Here is a 20,194-nt window from a genome sequence, read left to right on the forward strand (position 1 = left end):
TTTTAGTACTTGATGGATGGATGTCTACTTTTATGTCGTTTTCCAAAATTCAAGGAGTGACACTCCTAGCTATATAATCACTCCAAAAGGAGTGATTTCAAATTCCAAAATTGAAAATGGAGTGAATTTTTGGAGTGAATTCTTCACTCCCAAAATTTTGAAGGAGTGACGGAGTGATTACCAATACTTCTACATTTGACTTCATGGACTGCTTGTCAAATTGTTGGGTGGTTGCTTTAACTTTTTTTTGTGAAGGAAATTATATTTATTTACAAAAAAATTCAATAAAGTATTGTAAAAAATCACTAAAAGTGAATTTAAAAGATTGTGTTATTATTTTATTCATTATTTCGTATTACAAATACATGCAAAGCAAACGTCAAATCACTCCACTTGTCAAATTCTTCGTGAACAAATTCCAAAATTGCACGAAAAAGGAGTGATTCACTCCCATAATTTTGGAAAACGACATTAGGCTAGTTCAGATAGTTGAGAATTATTTTTGACAGATTGGTGGCTTAGAAGTACAGGCAGTCAACTCGTCATTCGTAGTGGGGGTTTCGTTTGGTAAATTTATACTTTGGTAGATTATAAAAATTAATTTTTTTTCGCAGCGAATCGATAATCGGAATGATTTTTATTTGCTCTAAGTTGCTTGGTTGGTATATATTTGTTTTTGTGAACCAGCAAGCGGTGTTAGTTGTCAAATATTGACTTCAACGTGTTGTTTCTCATTTCAAATTTTTAAATCGCGGTGAGATTTTATTTTGGGCGCAGATGAGCTGGATGAAGCCTGGTACGCTGCTCGCGCTAAATTTTAGCTGAGATAAAATTCCCATACAAGTTATCGATAACTTGTATGGGATCCATTTTATCTCGGCTAAAAATTTTCGATAATTTGTATGGGAGCTAAAATTTAGCGCGAGCACCCAACTAGCACAACAGCTTCTATAAATTGAAATCTCGCAGGATCTACTTTCTATACAGCTTGTATTGAGCTTGCTTCTGAATTTAACTGCTTATAGAAGTTCTGACTTGTTTAAAAACTTCTAATAAGTTGTTTAAATACTGTTAAAGAAACTTAAACGAAAAAAACTTGTTTTTCGGATAAGCCTGTTTAATGAATTTATAGAAGCTTTACAGAAATTACCAAGTTTTGTATTTGATTTTTGGTTTTGATATTAAATAATCTAGCTCGTACACTTTTTGGTTTTGACATTGAATAATTTAGCTCGGACATTTTTTTGCTATTTGAACTGATGAAGTTTTTGATTTCATTAATGAATATACTAGGATGGCCGAGTGGGTAGAGTGATGGACTACCACCAAGCAGATACGAAGTTCGATTCCTGGGTGTGGTAAAAAAATTATATACTTTTAAAATTATTATTAATAGATATAATAAAAACTAATGGAATGTTATATATAATATCAGACCAAAAGATAAAATTCATGATTTAAAACCAGTTAAAAAAGAATTCTTTTTTGTTTTTGTAGTTGTTTTTTTTTTTTAAATTTCGATAAGACATGTATTAAAGAGCTATACAAGCTCTTCCGAAGCTATCTGTCAAACCTCAAAGCTTCTGTAGAGCTTCGGTAAAGCTTCGTTTAAGATCCTTATAGAGGGTCAAACTTGTATAACGTTCTCCTTTTTCCATGCCCAACAACCTTACTAAAGTTTAAAAGAAGCTGAAATGTAGCTTTTGTAATACCTTAACCGAAGCTGAAATGTTAGTTGGGCAGCGTACCAGGCTTAAGGATCCGGTTTAGCACTGGTGCAAGGTCCACATATGTAAAAATAGCCATATCCATGCTTGAACCGAAGTTGACCCGCAGCTAATCCGCCGAAATCGGTGGGTTAAATTCCTGATCCGAGGCTGAACCACGTTTGTACAACTGGCCCTTAATAAACCCGATGGTATTTTTTCGTTAAAGCCTGTTACGCAGTTCGAGATAAACAGGGCTATTCTGGAGTTGTGATGCTCACAAGTCACAATTTTTTGTGAGGTTTATAGGAGCTTTACAGAAATTACCAAGTTTAGTATTTGATTTTTGGTTTTGATATTGAATAATCTAGCTCGGACACTTTTTGGTTTTGACATTGAATAATTTAGCTCAGACATTTTTTTGACATTTCTGCTATTTGAACTGATTAAGTTTTTGATTTCATTAATGAATATACTTGGATGGCCGAGTGGGTTGAGTGGCGGACTGCCACCAAGTAGGTACGAAGTTCGATTCCTGGTGTGGTAAAAAAAATTATATACTTTTAAAATTATTATCAATAGATATACTTGAAACTAATGGAATAAAATATATAATTTCAGGTCAAAAGATAAAATTCATGATTTAAAATAAAATAAAAACCAGTTAAAAAAGAATTCTTTTTTGTTTTTGTAGTTGTTTTTTTTAATTTCGATAAGACATGTATTAAAGAGCTATACAAGCTCTTCCGAAGCTATCTGTCAAATCTCAAAGCTTCGGTAGAGCTTCGGTAAAGCTTCGTTTAAACTTCTTATAGAGGGTCAAACTTGTATAACGTTCTCCTTTTTCCATGCCCAACAACCTTACTAAAGTCTAAAAGAAGCTGAAATGTAGCTTTTGTAATACCTTAACCGAAGCTGAAATGTTAGTTGGGTAGCGCAATTGTTTTGCGGAAAAGAGTATACAAATTGTTTATTAGACCAAAAAATAAGCTTTCTTCATCATTTGTTTTAATTTTTCGTCTCGAAAAACTATAGAAAAATGTGTTTGAAAATTTTCACTTTTGTACTTTTTCACTTTTTGAGCCAATGTAGTTAAAGCCTGGTACGCTGCTCGCGCTAAATTTTAGCTCCCATACAAATTATCTATAAATTTTATCTGAGCTAAAATGGATTCCATACAAATTATCGATAACTTGTATGGGAATTTTATCTCAGCTAAAATTTAGCGCGAGCAGCGTACCAGGCTTAAGGCTTTAGAATACGAAAAAGTCACAAAATCCAGTTCATCAGTGAGGTTGCCCAGAATAGGGCTGAAATTTTATCCGAGATAAAATTCCCGTACAAGTTATCGATAATTTGTATGGGATCCATTTTAGCTGAGATAAAATTTTTCGATAATTTGTATGGGAGCTAAAATTTGTATGTTCGCTGTTGAATTTGGAGACTTCAATATTTTTGGTTTCGCTTCACCTGCGTACTAGGCTTTAAGCCTTTAGCTCCCATACAAATTATCGAAAAAATTTATAAATTTTAACTCATTTTATTCACCACCTAGTGTCAGAATTTAACCAAACGTTAATTTTAACCAACATTTTAACACAATTCGCACACAGCTTAAATTTTTTCTGTATATACGTTTTTAGTCTCTAGTGTAAACAGTCTATCAGCATTGACTACCCTATTTGGGATCAAATTAAAAATCCTAGTTGACATTCGGCCTAAAAATTTCCCTAAAGTCAACTATCTTTGTCTCAAAAATGGAACGAAAAATCCAAACTCTCCATCTTTCTAGTCTCCAATCTCCCATGAAGTTTCTCGATCTTTCAATTTTCAATTTTGACAGTCGCATTTGATTCTTTTTCTTTTGTAACAAGTTCTCTTCAAGTATTAAAGGATTTTCCCGAGTGTTACGTACGGAATTATCTCTGAAAAATAACTTGAATAAATTCCGAATTTATAATATCGATTAAATATATAGAAAAAATAAATACAAAATGTTGAAGGCACCGAAATTTTTGGCACAATTTGCAGCTCAACGCCAATTGGGTTTTGCAGCCGGGAACAAAACTCAACTTTCTAGTATTTTCGAGAATGTATGTAAAAAAAAATGATAGTTTTGAATTTCACAACAAAATTTATTTTCTAAATTAATTTGAAAATTATTTGATTTCATTTTAAAATTAAACTTTTTTCCTTAATAGCGATTATCTGGATTCACCAATGGAGTCTTTGGACAAGTGCGGCATAAGTAAGTACAAAAGTGAACAATTTCAAGGACGAATGTCCTCATTCAATAAAAATCTTTTATTTTTTTTCGTATTTACTTTAAATATTTGTGTATAATTAGTTTTTATTCCTTAAAAAATACATTTTCATTCGGAACATGAGAATGCGAATGCCTCGCCATGTGAAACATTATGTAACCTCAATTTTAGTACACTCATAATGGTGATATGAAAAAAAGTTCGTTTATCAATGTTTTTTTTCTACTTGCCCGGTTTTGATTTACAAAATATATTTATTGATCGGGTTGAAATAAGTCTGAATTTCAAAGAATACTTTATATTCAATATTTTGGGTATCATAGGTCAATATTTAACAGAATACTTAATTTGTTAGATTCCGGGTAGGGTTATGTATATCAATATTGCAGGATACAATTAGTCCTGAATTCTAATGTAAACTCAATCGTTGCTTGATTATTAACTTAAGTATTCCTTAATATCAAACATACATCTTATCTATATTATGTTGCAATAATTAATAGAGCATGACTTACACGTTACACCCTTGACTTGTTCAATTGCATCATCTGATTCTGATGATTGTCATGTTGTTTATTAGAACTATAGTTATATTCATGATAAAACGGCATTAATATTTTCGGAATATGAATGAAAAATTTTTGAACAATTCTTAAAGTTGGAAATAAAAATCAAAAATAACTTTTTTTTTACAACGCGGCACAGTGTGTCGTCCCCTTATGATAAATCACTTTTTTTTTTGTTAAAAATTAATATTTTTGCTATTAAAATATAATTTAGAAGTGTCAACTCATATGAAAACATATTAATCTTACAAAATAATCCAGGTTATGTATTCAAAATAAGCTCCGAAACATGAGTACCTCGGAAATCGAAAATATTTTGAGGAATTTATGGGAATCTTTGAGAGTATATATTTCACGTTTGGTAATTGTTTGAAAAATTTTGTTAATGTTATTTTGTTTATTTGAGTGTTGTTGTAAAACGTATCACAAAAAAAAAAATTAAATTTATAAAATTATATATGAGTTATTAAAATTTCTTTGATAAATGGCCAAAAAAAAAAATTTAATTTTTAAACTTAATTTAAAAAAATACTTATTAAATCATATCGATAATTTTTTTATATTATTTTGCCATAGGCCTATACTTAATATTGGCAAAGTTTGGTCTGCTTCTGTTTGCGATTACCAGAGACATTCACATTTATGTGCTACGAGTCAAGTACTCAAAATAATTTATTTTTTGAGAAACATCTTCAAGGGGATCACAAAAATGAAAAAATCGATGTTTTTAATAATTTTTAGCCATACACAAGTAACAAAAAGCTGTTTATGTAATTAAAAATATTTTAAATATTGTTTTCAACAAGAAAAAAATTATATTTTTCTGCATACTAGATTTTTAATATAATTACTTGACCTGGCCACGCTCTACTGTGTATTATAGCGTATTTACCAACCTCGCCGATATAAGAATTTACGAAAATGCAAATAAAACGTTATTTCAAAATTTGAAAGCGATTGACAAAAAACAATTCGAGATTTGCTATGAAACGCAAATAAACATACGATTTTTTTGTATAGAGAAGATAAACAAAATAAGTTGACTTCAACTTAAGATTTCTCAAGGTAGAAAAAAGATATTGAAAAGATTTAAACGGGCTTTAAAAGAAAACATTTAGTTCTTTTAGAAACTGTCACAAATTTATTTAAAATAAATCAACACGTTCAAGAACATAACCTAAAAAACTGTTAAAAAACGACATTTCAGATTTTCTAACGGGAATATTTCAAAAACGTGATATGATAGAATTTTTCTGAGTTCGGATTCGAGTTCAGCACACCAAAAACCTTACGAAAGGTATATTTTTGTTTATATATAAAAAAAAAATTAATTTTGCTCACAAGTGGCTTCTTCAATAAATGTTAATTTCATAAATTATACTAAAAAAAAAAGTAATAGGTTGTTTAATTTGTTAATTTGTATTTTTTTTTTCTATTCCTGCCATAAAAACACAAAAAAAGATATTAAAACTCCAAAAACTTAGCTGCAAGTATTTATGATAAACTTTTGTATGGGCTCGACACACTGTGCGCGGGTAGAAATGGTTAAAGCGTACAGGTACAACGCGGACTATATCGTACTGTTTTGAATTTTTGTTGCTCAATTTACCTATGCACCCATTAACGGTTTCGTATAAAACACAGTCGTTTATATTCGGCTTATTATTTTATAACTTTTAGAATGAATTCATTAATTTAATGTCCGTCTGGTTGGAGATTCAACAACGGAGAACGGTAAATCTTACGTACCTATAACATATATTGTGCAAAAGTTTTATCCTTGTGACGTACTTTACAAACGGGTAAAATGCATTTTGGTATTTAAAAATGTATATAGATTTTGTCAATGTTTAACCCCATGTGACAATGCTGTTAAAAACCAACAAAGATCCTACAAAATCTATATTTTTTTCTTTTGAAGCTTATAACATAATTTTTAAATATTACTTCGAAATACTATCTACACCATATTTCTAGTATGTAAATGGCACCAATAGTTAATGTTGAAAAATTGTATTTTTTGGAAATAAGCAAATTTGTGCAAAAATTACGAAATTCAGCAAATAATAGTTTCTCTGGATAAATTATTTAAGTTTCGATTCAGCAAATGACACTAAGGGCCAATTTATTGAGCCTCCATTAAATTTTGAAATTTGTCGTTTTAGTTAAAAGCTTTGTTAATCTATTGACTTCTTTAAGTTTCCATCATTAAAAATTAATTTAATTCACTCTGCTTTAGTTAAAGTCTTTACTTTTAATGAAAACTTTAAATTTAAAACTCCATCAAAATATCCCAGGGATTTTTTATTTTTTGAAAAATTTAACTGTCAAAAGGTACGATTTTGTCAAATAAAATATATTTGAAGTTTTGAAGGATAAACAATATAAAAACACAAAAATGATGGCCCGTAAATATTTTGCAGCTAAAACGCCAGGCAAAATCCCACAGACGGTGATACGATATACCAGTGGAAACCAAAGGCTGAAAATATTGCAATTTTTGAGATCTCAACCCTAATCAAGGTTGAGATCTCAAAAATTCACTAGATATTCTCTAGTAGATCTACTTTATATGTGCTCTTCTACGCTCTGCGAAGTGGATAAGAAATGCATTAATTTCTTTGAATTTTGTGTCTATTAAAAATCTCAAATAAAGTTTTGTCCATTTAACCCTCATACCCATGGATTAAAAAATTTCTGGCTCGCCTATAAATATACAGGGTGTCCCAAAAGTAATGGATCAAACGAAATATGCTGATAGGCCAACTTAAGGGCTCTCAGAATTTGGTAACTTGTTCATCCCAAATCTTTACGTTTTTCGATTTAATGCAGTTTTTGTGAAATTTCGAAAAATCCCGACTTTGCATCAGTATTTTGCTTCCTCCGCTCATAATTGATTTTTGTTTTTTACAATTTTTCCACTAAAACATTGCCTAATAATAGGAAATAATTAATTAATCAAAATATTTTTTATTTCATACGCCATTTTACTGCAAATTAATTAACAGTGTCATGTTTTAAAAAAACTCAATTTCTTACTTTTATTTCAGAGCAGCATCCCGAAAAAAATTTGTATGGTGTGATACTGGTTTATTATGTTAAAAACTTGTCGTGTTATTGCAGTTTTCAAAAATGTATAAAAATTTCCAAAGTTGAAATTAGAACGAAGGATATTACAATTTAAATGCAACAAAACAGGGCTTTTCAGAGAAAAATAACAAAGAAAAATAAACACATTTTCTCGACTGTTGTTTGTTTATTTCTTTTTGAATAAAAGTCTCGATTTTTGTTTGTTATTTTTCTCTGAAAAGCCCTGTTTTGTTGCATTTAAATTTTAATATCTTTCGTTCTAATGTCAACTTTGGGAATTTTTATACATTTTTGAAAACTGCAATAACACGGCAAGTTTTTAACATAATAAACCAGTATTACACCATACAAATTTTTTTCGGGATGCTGCTCTGAAATAAAAGTAAGAAATTGAGTTTTTTTAAAACATGACACTGTTAATTAATTTGCAGTAAAATGGCGTATGAAATAAAAAATATTTTGATTAATTAATTATTTCCTATTATTAGGCAATGTTTTAGTGGAAAAATTGTAAAAAACAAAAATCAATTATGAGCGGAGGAAGCAAAATACTGATGCAAAGTCGGAATTTTTCGAAATTTCACAAAAACTGCATTAAATCGAAAAACGTAAAGATTTGGGATGAACAAGTTACCAAATTCTGAGAGCCCTTAAGTTGGCCTATCAGCATATTTCGTTTGATCCATTACTTTTGGGACACCCTGTATATAGTGACCAAAACCTGAAGCAATTCATGTCTATAACGTACATGTCGTTTGAACTAAAACAACACAAAATCGACTTGTTCTGTAAGCCAAAATTACCAATTACTAAACGTTGGTATTATGAAATTGATTGAACACATTTTCACCATCCCATTTTTCCATATTCATGCACGTTTTATTATTTTAAATTGTTAACTGACACTGAAACTTTGTTTAATAAAATAATAAATGAAATGACATTTGACGCTAATGGAGAGTGAATAAATAGAAACCTGTTTAAAACCTCCATTTGCTCTAAAAATCCCTCTTAAAAGGTCGAATTTGGTGTTTTAACTAAAACGACTTTTAAATTTAATGCTCAATTAGTTAATGATGCCAAACTTCAAAAAAATCCTTAAAAGAGACTGAATTATAGTACAGGAAAGATAGACTTTTTCGTGGAACGAAATATAGGACGGCTGAATTTTTCAAATCTGAAAGAGGGGTATTAGAAAAGCTTAAGTCATGGTTTTCGGGACGCCACCCCCCTGGCGAAATCCGCCATTTTGGAAGACGCGAATCGCTCTATATCTCCAAAACTATGGGTCCTATAGAAATGGTTATCAGACCAAAGTTCTTGGAAATTTAATTATCTTTTTCTTTGTGATACATTATTTTTCTGAGCGGGCAATAGTTTTGAGGTTATGTTGTTTTAATTTATTTTTTTTTCGGTTTTTTAAAGATTTTATCATTCCGGGTATAAGTTACATAATTCTCTAAATAGTAAAAGTTATAGACCATCAAATTTCCAATAATTTGGTATATTTTTGAAAGTCGTGCTATGTATGAGTCGAAAGTTATTGATCTGAAAACTATATTCTAAGTACAGGAAAGTAAGTAAAAAAAACAGGAACTTTATGGAACGAAATACAGGAAGGCTGATTTCTTCAAATCTGAAAGAAGGGTATTAGAAAAGCTTAAGTTCTGGTTTTTGGGACGCAAACCACCTGCCGAAATCCGCCGTTTTGAAAAACGTGAATTGGTCTATATATACTACACTATTGGCTTGACTGAATAAGTTACTCAACCAAAGTTGTAGGCAATGTAAATATCTTTTCTTGGCATGCACTGTTTTTCAGCGAGGACAACACTTTTGAGGTTATTTTGTAAAATTTTTAATTTTTTTATTTTTTCTCAGTCTCTATGATAAAAGCATAATTTTTTAGCATCATTATAGTTGTAGAACATCAAATTTCCATTAATTTGGTATACTTTTAAAAATTATATGACTTTTCAAACCAAAGGTACGGAACTTTAAGAGCAATCCCTCTCAATTTTTTCAAAAAATATACCAATATATTTTTGCATAAGGTATGAAAAAAAAGGCTTAATCGTGAACGTAATGTAAAAACAATAAAAATATGATATGAGAGGGAGATATTAAGGTGGGTAGTGGTAAAACTTACTATATTGTGGTACACATATTTTGTTTTAAGTCAAACATCCAAATTTTATGATGCTCAAAAATTATGTTTCTATCATAGAGACTGAGAAAAAATAAAAAAACCAAAAAATTAAAAATTTTACACATAACCTCAAAAGTGTTGTCCTCGCTGAAAAACATAGTGCATGCCTAAGAAAAGATATTTACATTGCCTACAACTTTGGTTAAGTAACTTATTCGGTCAAGCAAATAGTGTAGTATATATAGTATAGACCAATTCACGTTTTTCAAAACGGCGGATTTCGGCGGGTGGTTTGCGTCCCGAAAACCAGAACTTAAGCTTTTCTAATACCCTTCTTTCAGATTTGAAGAAATCAGCCTTCCTATATTTCGTTCCATAAAGTTCCTGTTTTTTTTACTAACTTTCCTGTGCTTAGAATATAGTTTTCAGATCAATAACTTTCGACTCATACATAGCACGACTTTCAAAAATATACCAAATTATTGGAAATTTGATGGTCTATAACTTTTACTGTTTAGAGAATTATGTAACTTATACCCGGAATGATAAAATCTTAGAAAAGCCGAAAAAAAATAAATTAAAACAACATAACCTCAAAACTATTGCCCGCTCAGAAAAATAATGTATCACAAAGAAAAAGATAATTAAATTTCCAAGAACTTTGGTCCGATGACCATTTCTATAGGACCCATAGTTTTGGAGATATAGAGCGATTCGCGTTTTCCAAAATGGCGGATTTCGCCAGGGGGGTGGCGTCCCGAAAACCAGGACTTAAGCTTTTCTATTACCCCTCTTTCAGATTTGAAAAATTCAGCCGTCCTATATTTCGTTCCACAATATGCCTGTTTTTTTACTAACTTTCCTGTACTATTAAACGAATTTGGTTTTTAATTTTAAAATTCCCTTTTTTAATGGCGATTTAAATTTAATGGAGAGTCAATAAATTTATGTTGAACATAAACTCTTATTCCGTACTTTTTCCTCTGCGTAAAATGTCACATAAGGATTTATGTAGAACTTAAATGTTTAAGTTTCGATTCAGCAAACGGGTCTAAGTGTTTGTTTAAAAATACATTTTAGGTAGCTTTTTGTTGAAACTTTTGTCAAATATTTTTTAAACATTCAGGCTTAAATAAGGATACAATAAAGTGATACAGTATTGGATTAACCCTGAATTGATCAATTTTTTACATTGATAACACCTGAAAACTTACCTGAACATTTTTATGTATGCCTGGGGTGCTCGCCGCCCATGGATTCTGGCTTTAAGAGCCTTAAGGCAATAAAATCGCAATTTTTTCATAAAAATTGAATAACAAATAATAATGTACATTCAAAAGGTAAATCGATGACAAGGAAAGGCAAATACGAAGGAAAAAATTTCAAATGTTATCTAGGAAGAAATAATTCTCTTGAAACCTTTACTGGCTGAATACAATGGTGTAGCTGTGGTTGTAGCTTGTAGTACTGTCAAAATTTTACTGAGGGAGACAACAACAAAAGTTGGTGGCAGCTGAGCAAAACGTTGAGAATTCTTCAACTTTCGCTACAAGCTACAGCCACAGCTACAACATTGTATTCAGCCAGTTAAAATCAAAGAATATGATTAAAAAGTTCTTTTTTTTTATTATGAACTGCTTGGGCAAATATTATTTTATTGTTTTTCATTAAAATAAAACAATTTTATTGCCTTAAGGCCCTTAAAGCTAAAATCCATGGGCGGCGAGCACCCCAGACATACTAAGAAAAATGCTCAGGTAAGTTTTCAGGTGCTATCAATGAAAAAAGTTGATCAATTCAGGGTTAATCCAATACTATATCACTTTATTGTATACTTTTTTAACCCTGAATGTCTAAAAAATAATTGACGAATGGTTAATGTTTCATAAATTAATTTATCAACAAGTCCAGCCAAAAAATTTTGAAAAAAATTAAAAATTAATTTTTCCAAAACTGTGTCATAAAATGGCTTTGTTTGAAATTTTTGTAAAAGACTTGGCTTAACAAAAAGGTATTGCACGTTATTGTAGGTGTAACCGTTGATTTTTAATAATTTTTTTTCCAAATTAAGTCAATTTTTTTTTTTAATTGCCCCTCCCCGCTAAACGAAAGGGAATAGAACCCCCTCCGATACGATTTTTTTCTTGTCTCGACCCAACCTACACGCTATCTTATTAATTAATTAGCAAAAGTTTTGAAAACACAATGATGCTTTCCGTAATTAATTGAAATGTAATTGAAAATATCCATTTAAAAGTTGACTAGTTTTCTCATAAATTTGATTTCAAAACACTAAATTTCAGTATTTATCAACAATTTTAAAAGTTCAATTGTACTCCACTTTAATGTGTTTCGTTCAGGTATGACAGTGGTCTTATCAGTTAGATGCAGTCATACACTGACTAAAACACAAATTTTTGATCCATGATGAATACAAACCCTTATACAAATCACAGCTTGAATTGACTGCATTTTAATATTTTAGAGAAACATGGTTACATTCTTGCACTTAATTCAATCACTCCGCTTAAAATGTTCATTATTTTTTCCTTTGAGTATACATATATCAAATTTATTGATAGTTGACAATTAAATACGGGTGATGATAAACATTAAACAAGCATAGATTTTTGAATGTCTTGCTCTAATGTCAAAATCATTTCATTTTATTTCATGCTATATTTAATAAAATAAATCGATTTGATAATAAAATGTGTAAGACTCTTTTAACTCTTTGACTGCCATGTCGCACGATTTTGTTTCTTTCAGTACATTTTCTTGAGACCTATCTCAAGAAAATGAGATAGATCTCAAGGAAATGTAATGAAAAGTGAGATAAGAGCTGAAGCTCATATTGATTGCATAGTTCCCCACTGCACAGTTATGACGACAATTCATCTTAAAGCTCATGTGGTGACGACGATAGAAAAGATTAGAATGATTCGAAAAAGAAGATTAAGAAGGCATGTAAGTGTACAACGTACATTAAGTTGGTCCTTATATTGAAAATTTCACGTTGAATCCGGGAGAGGAAGAGAGCCAAATGAAAATCTAAAAAAAATAGGGAAAATTTTTCTTAGTATTTCCAACCGGATAGCGGCTATCCAATTGCATGTTCTAAATAAGGACTACTCTAATGTACATTGTACATATGAGTAAGAAATATGAAACAAAATGTGATAAGACTGAATTTTTAACAACGTCCGCGGGGCCAAGGTCCAAAGAGTCAAGTCTTAAATATATAAGAATCACCACACCTGATCTCACACAATCGGATACTTCCATCTCTTGAAGGTTAAAATTCCTGTATTTTCTCAAGCTCCCACTGAACTCGGTTTTTTTAGTGTCAAAAAAACAAAAAGACATCGCCTTTCTTAAAAGCTACAGACGACCTCTTACTGTTAGTGTGAAATAGTTTTAACTGCAAATATTCAACTCGCCATCATTTCCACATCTTGTTGGCGTAGTTTCACCTCCCTTCACGGCATGCATGGTAAGAATTCAATAAAACGTAGACGATGAAAATAGTAGTTTATTAAAATGGGATTTTAATATAAGAGATTACTTGAGACATATTGTGATTGGGCGTTCTTTTATACTATGTTTCCACATACCCTAAAACCGAGATTTAGCTTAGTAGATTAAGAAAAAATCTCGTGATTTATTCTAAATCTCGGACTGCAGGTAGGTGAAAATCTTGCATTTAGGGTAGGGGAACCTAAATCCGCGCTTAGCTAAATCTCTGATTTAGGGTTAGTGGAAACGACGTAGTATTACAATAGAATCAGCTCCAGCAAAGAAAGTTCTGAGTTGTTCGAAATAAAGGTTGGCATTTAAAATAGCTGCGTTTAGGGTATTGTTTATAGTTCGAATCAATATTTAAAAAAAAACACCCCACGGCGCTGTTTTAACTATAAACTCCTCATTTAATGGGATTTTGAGAGAGAAACCCCTGAATAACCTCGTTGACTACTAAGGGTCCAACCTCTTTAAGTTATAGGGCAGCTTTTATTACGGCGTTGTAATGAAGATGTGACAAATCGAAATTGATATCGTGGCGACTTAAAAAGTTATAAGGGTCAAAAGGTCACGAAAAGTTTTTCGCAAATATCTCGCTACCTATTTATTAATCGGAAGTCATCAAAGGTTATAAAAAAATTATTCTTTGTGAAATTATCTACAATGTATGCCTGTAACATTTTTCTGTAAAATGAACCGTTTTTGGAGTAGAAGAAAGAAGGTGACTAGATTCAACTCACATACGAAGAAATACATATTTTTGGTTTATTTTGTTTAATTTTTGAGGTTTTTATCGAAGTAGCATACATTCTTTTGGTCTCATTAACTTATCTTATTATGTAAATACGGATTATCATGGTTTTACTGCACTATTAGGTTAGAATGATTTTTATTAAATAAATTTAGTTGTTTAATGGAGTGGAGGTTTAAACAAAAAATCAGCAAAATGTGTCAACCAACACCAATCTGGGCAGGGCCCTATTTCATAAAACTGCAAGACTAAAGATTATTTTGTGAATTGAGTTGTAGATAAATAAATTTACTAACAAATGCCTTTTTCATCAAAGAACTCTCCTCCTTCACTTGTAGATACAAGTAAATTTACAAGTGGCGAATTTATTTCTTTAATTTTTCAGAAAATAATTTTTAAATGAAAACAATAATTTTTAGGCTTGTTTGCGTTGGAAATAACAGACATTTGCATTTAAAAACAATTGTTTAACTGAGGTGTTCTTAAATTTAAAAATAAATGGTAACGAAGAGTTTTTAATACCCTTTTAAAATAAAAAAAAACAATAAGTTGAAAACATTCTTTCATCAAAGGCTTTTCCTCAATTATAGTATTTTCCACTTTATTATTCTTCAAAGTCTGAGACATGCTCAACACTCCTCTAGTAATATCTTTTGAATAAGTTCCAGTTCCATATAATAAGGCTCATGCGTGTGTGACTATTATACAAAAATGGAGGGGCATACAATTTTATGCCAAATCCGAATAACTAAGGCGAGATGTGTATTTTACATTTTCATGAACAAAAAAATTGGATGTTTTAATCCAAATATAATAATAATATAATATGTACATTAGGGTGGACCAAAAAAATTATTTTTCATTATTTTGATTTGCTCTACCGATAACTTGTTTTCTCGACACAAAATAATGCTACCCTAATTTTTTCAGAATTTTTCGATGATGTTTAGGGGTTGCGTGCACCCCTTTATTAAAAACAATAAGCTCTTTTAGTTTTAAATTTTTTTAAAGCTTAAATAATTTTTTTATCGAAAAGCTGTTTGAGTAAAATGTATTGAGTATCAATAGATCTACTTACCTGAATTTTTCTCTTTTCAAAAAAAAATATTTTTGACTGATTCCCAGACGTTAGAAGTCGAAATTACTGATAAATGCTGGGAAAAAAGCCTTAAAACTATGTTTTACTGTTTTTTATAACGGTTAAAATTATTTTTATCGTATTCCTCATTAAATTTACTATAAAAACCGTGCTTTTATATTGCTCAATTCTTCTTAGATTGATAAAAGAAAAATAATTTTTAAAAAAGATCGTGCCAAAACAAGTGAAGGATAAATGGGGGAGGGTACTATATCTTGGGCGCCGAGATTTGATAACAGTATTTTGTAGAGGAGTTAAATACGATCATTTTTCATTATGGGAGGGGTGGTCTATCTGGCTCCGTTTAGGCGGGAATGGCAATTTTCTTAAAAATGACTTTAAATAATAAAAAAAATATTAAAATACAATGGCAACACTTACAGTTATGAATGATAGCATTTTCAAAAGCCAGAACTGTACACTTTGTTCTAATTTTGAATTAAAGTTATTTCAATCAATTGTTTTTGAAATAATCGATTAAAAAGTAAAAAATTGGGAAAAAAAAGTTTAAAAAACACATTCAATACTGTTTTTGTCAAGATTGTGGATTACAATACAAAAAATGGCTGATAAAATAAAGTGTCACAATTGATTCCTTATTAAATACTGAAGTCCATATGTTTTAATGCTTTCTAGTTTTTGAGAAAATTGAAAAATAAAAAAAAAATTCTTTTTATCAGATTATAATTATTATTATGGCTGTTTTTGATATATAATATAATATAATATATATATATAATATAATAATATAATATGTGTTTTTTAAACTTTTTTTTCCCAATTTTTTACTTTTTAATCGATTATTTCAAAAACAATTGATTGAAATAACTTTAATTCAAAATTAGAACAAAGTGTACAGTTCTGGCTTTTGAAAATGCTATCATTCATAACTGTAAGTGTTGCCATTGTATTTTAATATTTTTTTTATTATTTAAAGTCATTTTTAAGAAAATTGCCATTCCCGCCTAAACGGAGCCAGATAGACCACCCCTCCCATAATGAAAAATGATCGTATTTAACTCCTCTACAAAATACTGTTATCAAATCTCGGCGCCCAAGATATAGTACCCTCCCCCATTTATCCTTCACTTGTTTTGGCACGATCTTTTTTAAAAATTATTTTTCTTTTATCAATCTAAGAAGAATTGAGCAATATAAAAGCACGGTTTTTATAGCAAATTTAATGAGGAATACGATAAAAATAATTTTAACCGTTATAAAAAACAGTAAAACATAGTTTTAAGGCTTTTTTCCCAGCATTGATCAGTAATTTCGACTTCTAACGTCTGGGAATCAGTCAAAAATATTTTTTTTTGAAAAGAGAAAAATTGAGGTAAGTAGATCTATTGATACTCAATACTTTTTACTCAAACAGCTTTTCGATAAAAAAATTATTTAAGCTTTAAAAAAATTAAAAACTAAAAGAGCTTATTGTTTTTAATAAAGGGGTGCGCGCAACCTCTAAACATCATCGAAAAATTCTGAAAAAATTAGGGTAGCATTATTTTGTGTCGAGACAACAAGTTATCGGTAGAGCAAATCAAAATAATGAAAAAATGATTTTTTTGGTCCACTCTAATGTACATATATATTATATTTCTGAAGTATTATCGATTGAGAGAAATTTTTTAGCAAAATCAATTGGTTTTAATTGAATATTGCAAAAATAGTTCCTTGGAAGCATTCCGAATACTAATTTTGTACCTTTTCATTAATTTTAGGTCCGATGAAGTCAAAGGCGCTGTTATTGGAATTGATTTAGGAACAACGAACTCTTGCGTTGCTGTCATGGAAGGCAAGCAAGCAAAAGTTATCGAGAACTTGGAAGGAGCCAGAACAACACCTTCCCACGTTGCATTCACCAAAGACGGAGAACGTTTGGTTGGCATGCCAGCAAAACGTCAAGCTGTAACAAACTCTGCAAATACATTCTATGCAACAAAACGTTTGATTGGCAGACGCTTTGATGATCCAGAAATCAAGAAAGATTTAAAGAATTTATCATACAAAGTGGTGAAAGCCTCAAACGGTGATGCTTGGGTGCAGAGCTCTGATGGCAAAGTATATTCACCTTCACAAATTGGAGCTTTTGTTCTAGTCAAAATGAAGGAAACCGCCGAAGCATACTTGAATACCACAGTTAAAAATGCAGTTGTTACAGTTCCAGCTTATTTCAACGATTCTCAACGTCAAGCTACCAAAGATGCTGGCCAAATTTCCGGTTTGAATGTCCTTCGTGTAATTAACGAGCCAACAGCAGCTGCTTTGGCATACGGCATGGACAAAACAGAAGATAAGATGTAAGTTATAAAAAAATACATTGTTTGCTTATTTAAAGATTTTTATTAACATGTTTTTTGTGCCTAACTAGTATCGCTGTTTACGATTTGGGTGGCGGAACTTTTGATATCTCCATTTTGGAAATTCAAAAGGGTGTCTTCGAAGTGAAGTCAACAAATGGTGACACACTCCTTGGTGGTGAAGATTTCGATAATGTCATCGTCAACTTTTTGGTAGCTGAGTTCAAGAAAGACAGTGGCATTGATATCACCAAGGACTCTATTGCAATGCAACGTCTTAAGGAAGCAGCTGAAAAAGCAAAGATCGAATTGTCTTCATCCCAACAAACAGACATCAATTTGCCATATCTTACAATGGATAAATCTGGACCTCAACACATGAATTTGAAAATGAGCCGTTCCAAATTAGAATCTTTGGTAGGAGATCTCATTAAGAGGACCATCCAGCCATGTCAAAAGGCTTTAACCGATGCTGAGGTATCCAAGTCAGAAATTGGTGAAGTCTTGCTTGTCGGTGGTATGACAAGAATGCCAAAGGTACAATCAACAGTCCAAGATATATTCGGACGCCAGCCTTCCCGTGCAGTGAATCCCGATGAGGCTGTGGCAGTAGGTGCTGCAGTTCAAGGTGGTGTTTTAGCTGGAGACGTAACAGATGTACTCTTATTGGACGTCACCCCTCTGTCACTTGGTATTGAAACACTTGGTGGAGTCTTTACAAGATTGATTACCAGAAACACCACAATCCCAACCAAAAAATCACAAGTCTTTTCCACCGCCGCTGATGGACAAACACAAGTAGAAATCAAAGTGCACCAGGGTGAACGTGAAATGGCATCAGATAATAAGCTTCTAGGAGCCTTCACTTTAGTCGGCATTCCTCCAGCACCACGTGGTGTTCCACAGATTGAAGTTGTGTTTGACATTGATGCAAACGGTATTGTACATGTGTCAGCACGAGACAAGGGAACCGGAAAGGAACAACAAATTGTCATTCAATCAAGCGGTGGTCTTAGCAAGGACGAAATTGAAAACATGATTAAGAAGGCTGAAGAGTATGCAGCTACAGACAAACAAAAGAGAGAAATGATTGAGCTGGTTAATCAAGGAGAAAGTATCGTCCATGATACCGAAACAAAAATGGAAGAATTCAAGAGCCAATTGCCTGCTGAAGAAGTAAGTCCTTATCCCAATTTTAAGTATTTTTACAAACTTATTAATTTCAAATTTTATTTTAGTGTGAAAAACTTAAGAAGGAAATCAACGATTTAAGAACTCTATTGGCAAACAAAGATTCCGCAGATCCAGAGGAAGTACGAAAGGCAACAAGTCAACTCCAACAATCATCTTTGAAACTCTTCGAAATGGCATACAAAAAGGTAATATTGTCCTTATGGGCTCATTTTATATTACAAAAATAACTAATACATTTTGTTTAAATATTTAGATGGCTGCTGAACGTGAAGGTGCTTCAAGTAGCAGCAGTAGCGAGGAGAAGCCATCCGAAGAACAGAAAAAAGAAGATAAGAACTAATTGGTATTTCCGAGGAGATACGGGCTATAATTTCCATTGTATTTGCCCAACAATTAGTGCAACAGTTTTGATTTTTTCAACAGTGAATTGTTGAATTACACTTCGTATTTACTTTTATGTAGATTAAGTTCTCAAGGCGCATAAATTTACCGTAGAGAAAGTTCAGCTGATGGACGAAGAAGTTTTATTTATCCTACTGAAACTTCAGAAAGCACGCACATTGTGTCTGCTATGCCTTCAATTGAACATCTTTTAGTAAATAATATAATGTGAGCTACTTACTGTTGGATTCCTCAAAACTGTTGCTTCGTCATACACCTTTCGACTTCTTTTTTTTTTTTACAAAAAAAAAACCTAGATTAATGCGTATATTTAGTTGAACTAAATAATTTTAATGTTTATTTTTTAAGAGTGATTATTATATATGGAGTTGTATGATAATGCAGTTAATTAATTAAAAGCTGTGCTAAAATAAGTTGAAATATTTTGTTTTGTTTTTGTTTGGGTATTCGCCAATAGAAGTGCATCGTTGGATCGAAGTGAAAATGATATTTCCCTCGCTTAAGTGGGTGGGCTAATTTTCTAAAAATATGGCTTTAAGAATATAAAATGATTCGTTTTACTTTTTAAGAAAATCAAAAATAAGCAAAAATACTTTTTTTTAATTTTTTTTCTTGTGAAATTCCACGATTAATGTACATAAATTAGTTCAAATTATTTTTGCGGATTTTTATTTCAACTGCTTAGTCCCCCTCTACAATTCTCAAATCCATGAGCTTTTTGATAAAAAATATACCTAAAGTTGGTATACCATTTTGTAGTAATTAATTGATTAAAACTAACATTTCAAAAAACATTAAATATCCTGTTTTCGAAAATTTGATTTTTCAAACAAAAATTATATTTTTTTTAACACAAAAATAAATTTAAAAAAAAATGGTTTTTAATTAATTGGCAAGATTCAGAATAACCGTAAAAACGATTTTCGAAAAAAAAAAATTTTCGGTTTAAAAGTATTGCTTTCAAATAAAAATGAGAAACAATTGAGTTTTATTAAAACTTGAAACAGCTACCTACTTAATTTGTAGCGAATTGAAATACCAAATGCTTTCATTAAATAATTATTCCCAATTATTATTAACAAATGTTTTAGTGGAAGAATTTTAAAATTAGAAAC

The 20,194-nt window shown here is 31.0% G+C and overlaps 1 protein-coding gene across 1 annotated transcript; it reads left to right on the plus strand.

Moving 5' to 3' along the window:
• The first annotated feature begins 3,551 nt into the window (after positions 1-3,551).
• Positions 3,552-19,357, plus strand: LOC129906255 (heat shock 70 kDa protein cognate 5). The gene is made up of 6 exons (XM_055981923.1): positions 3,552-3,799; positions 3,908-3,954; positions 16,905-17,483; positions 17,555-18,659; positions 18,722-18,862; positions 18,931-19,357. Exons 1-6 carry the CDS (start codon positions 3,701-3,703, stop codon positions 19,015-19,017), a joined length of 2,058 nt encoding a protein of 685 aa, XP_055837898.1. The 5' UTR covers positions 3,552-3,700; the 3' UTR covers positions 19,018-19,357.
• Positions 19,358-20,194: the final 837 nt, after the last annotated feature.

This window comes from Episyrphus balteatus, chromosome 1 (genome assembly GCF_945859705.1).
Source record: "Episyrphus balteatus chromosome 1, idEpiBalt1.1, whole genome shotgun sequence".
Lineage (NCBI taxonomy): Eukaryota > Metazoa > Arthropoda > Insecta > Diptera > Syrphidae > Episyrphus > Episyrphus balteatus.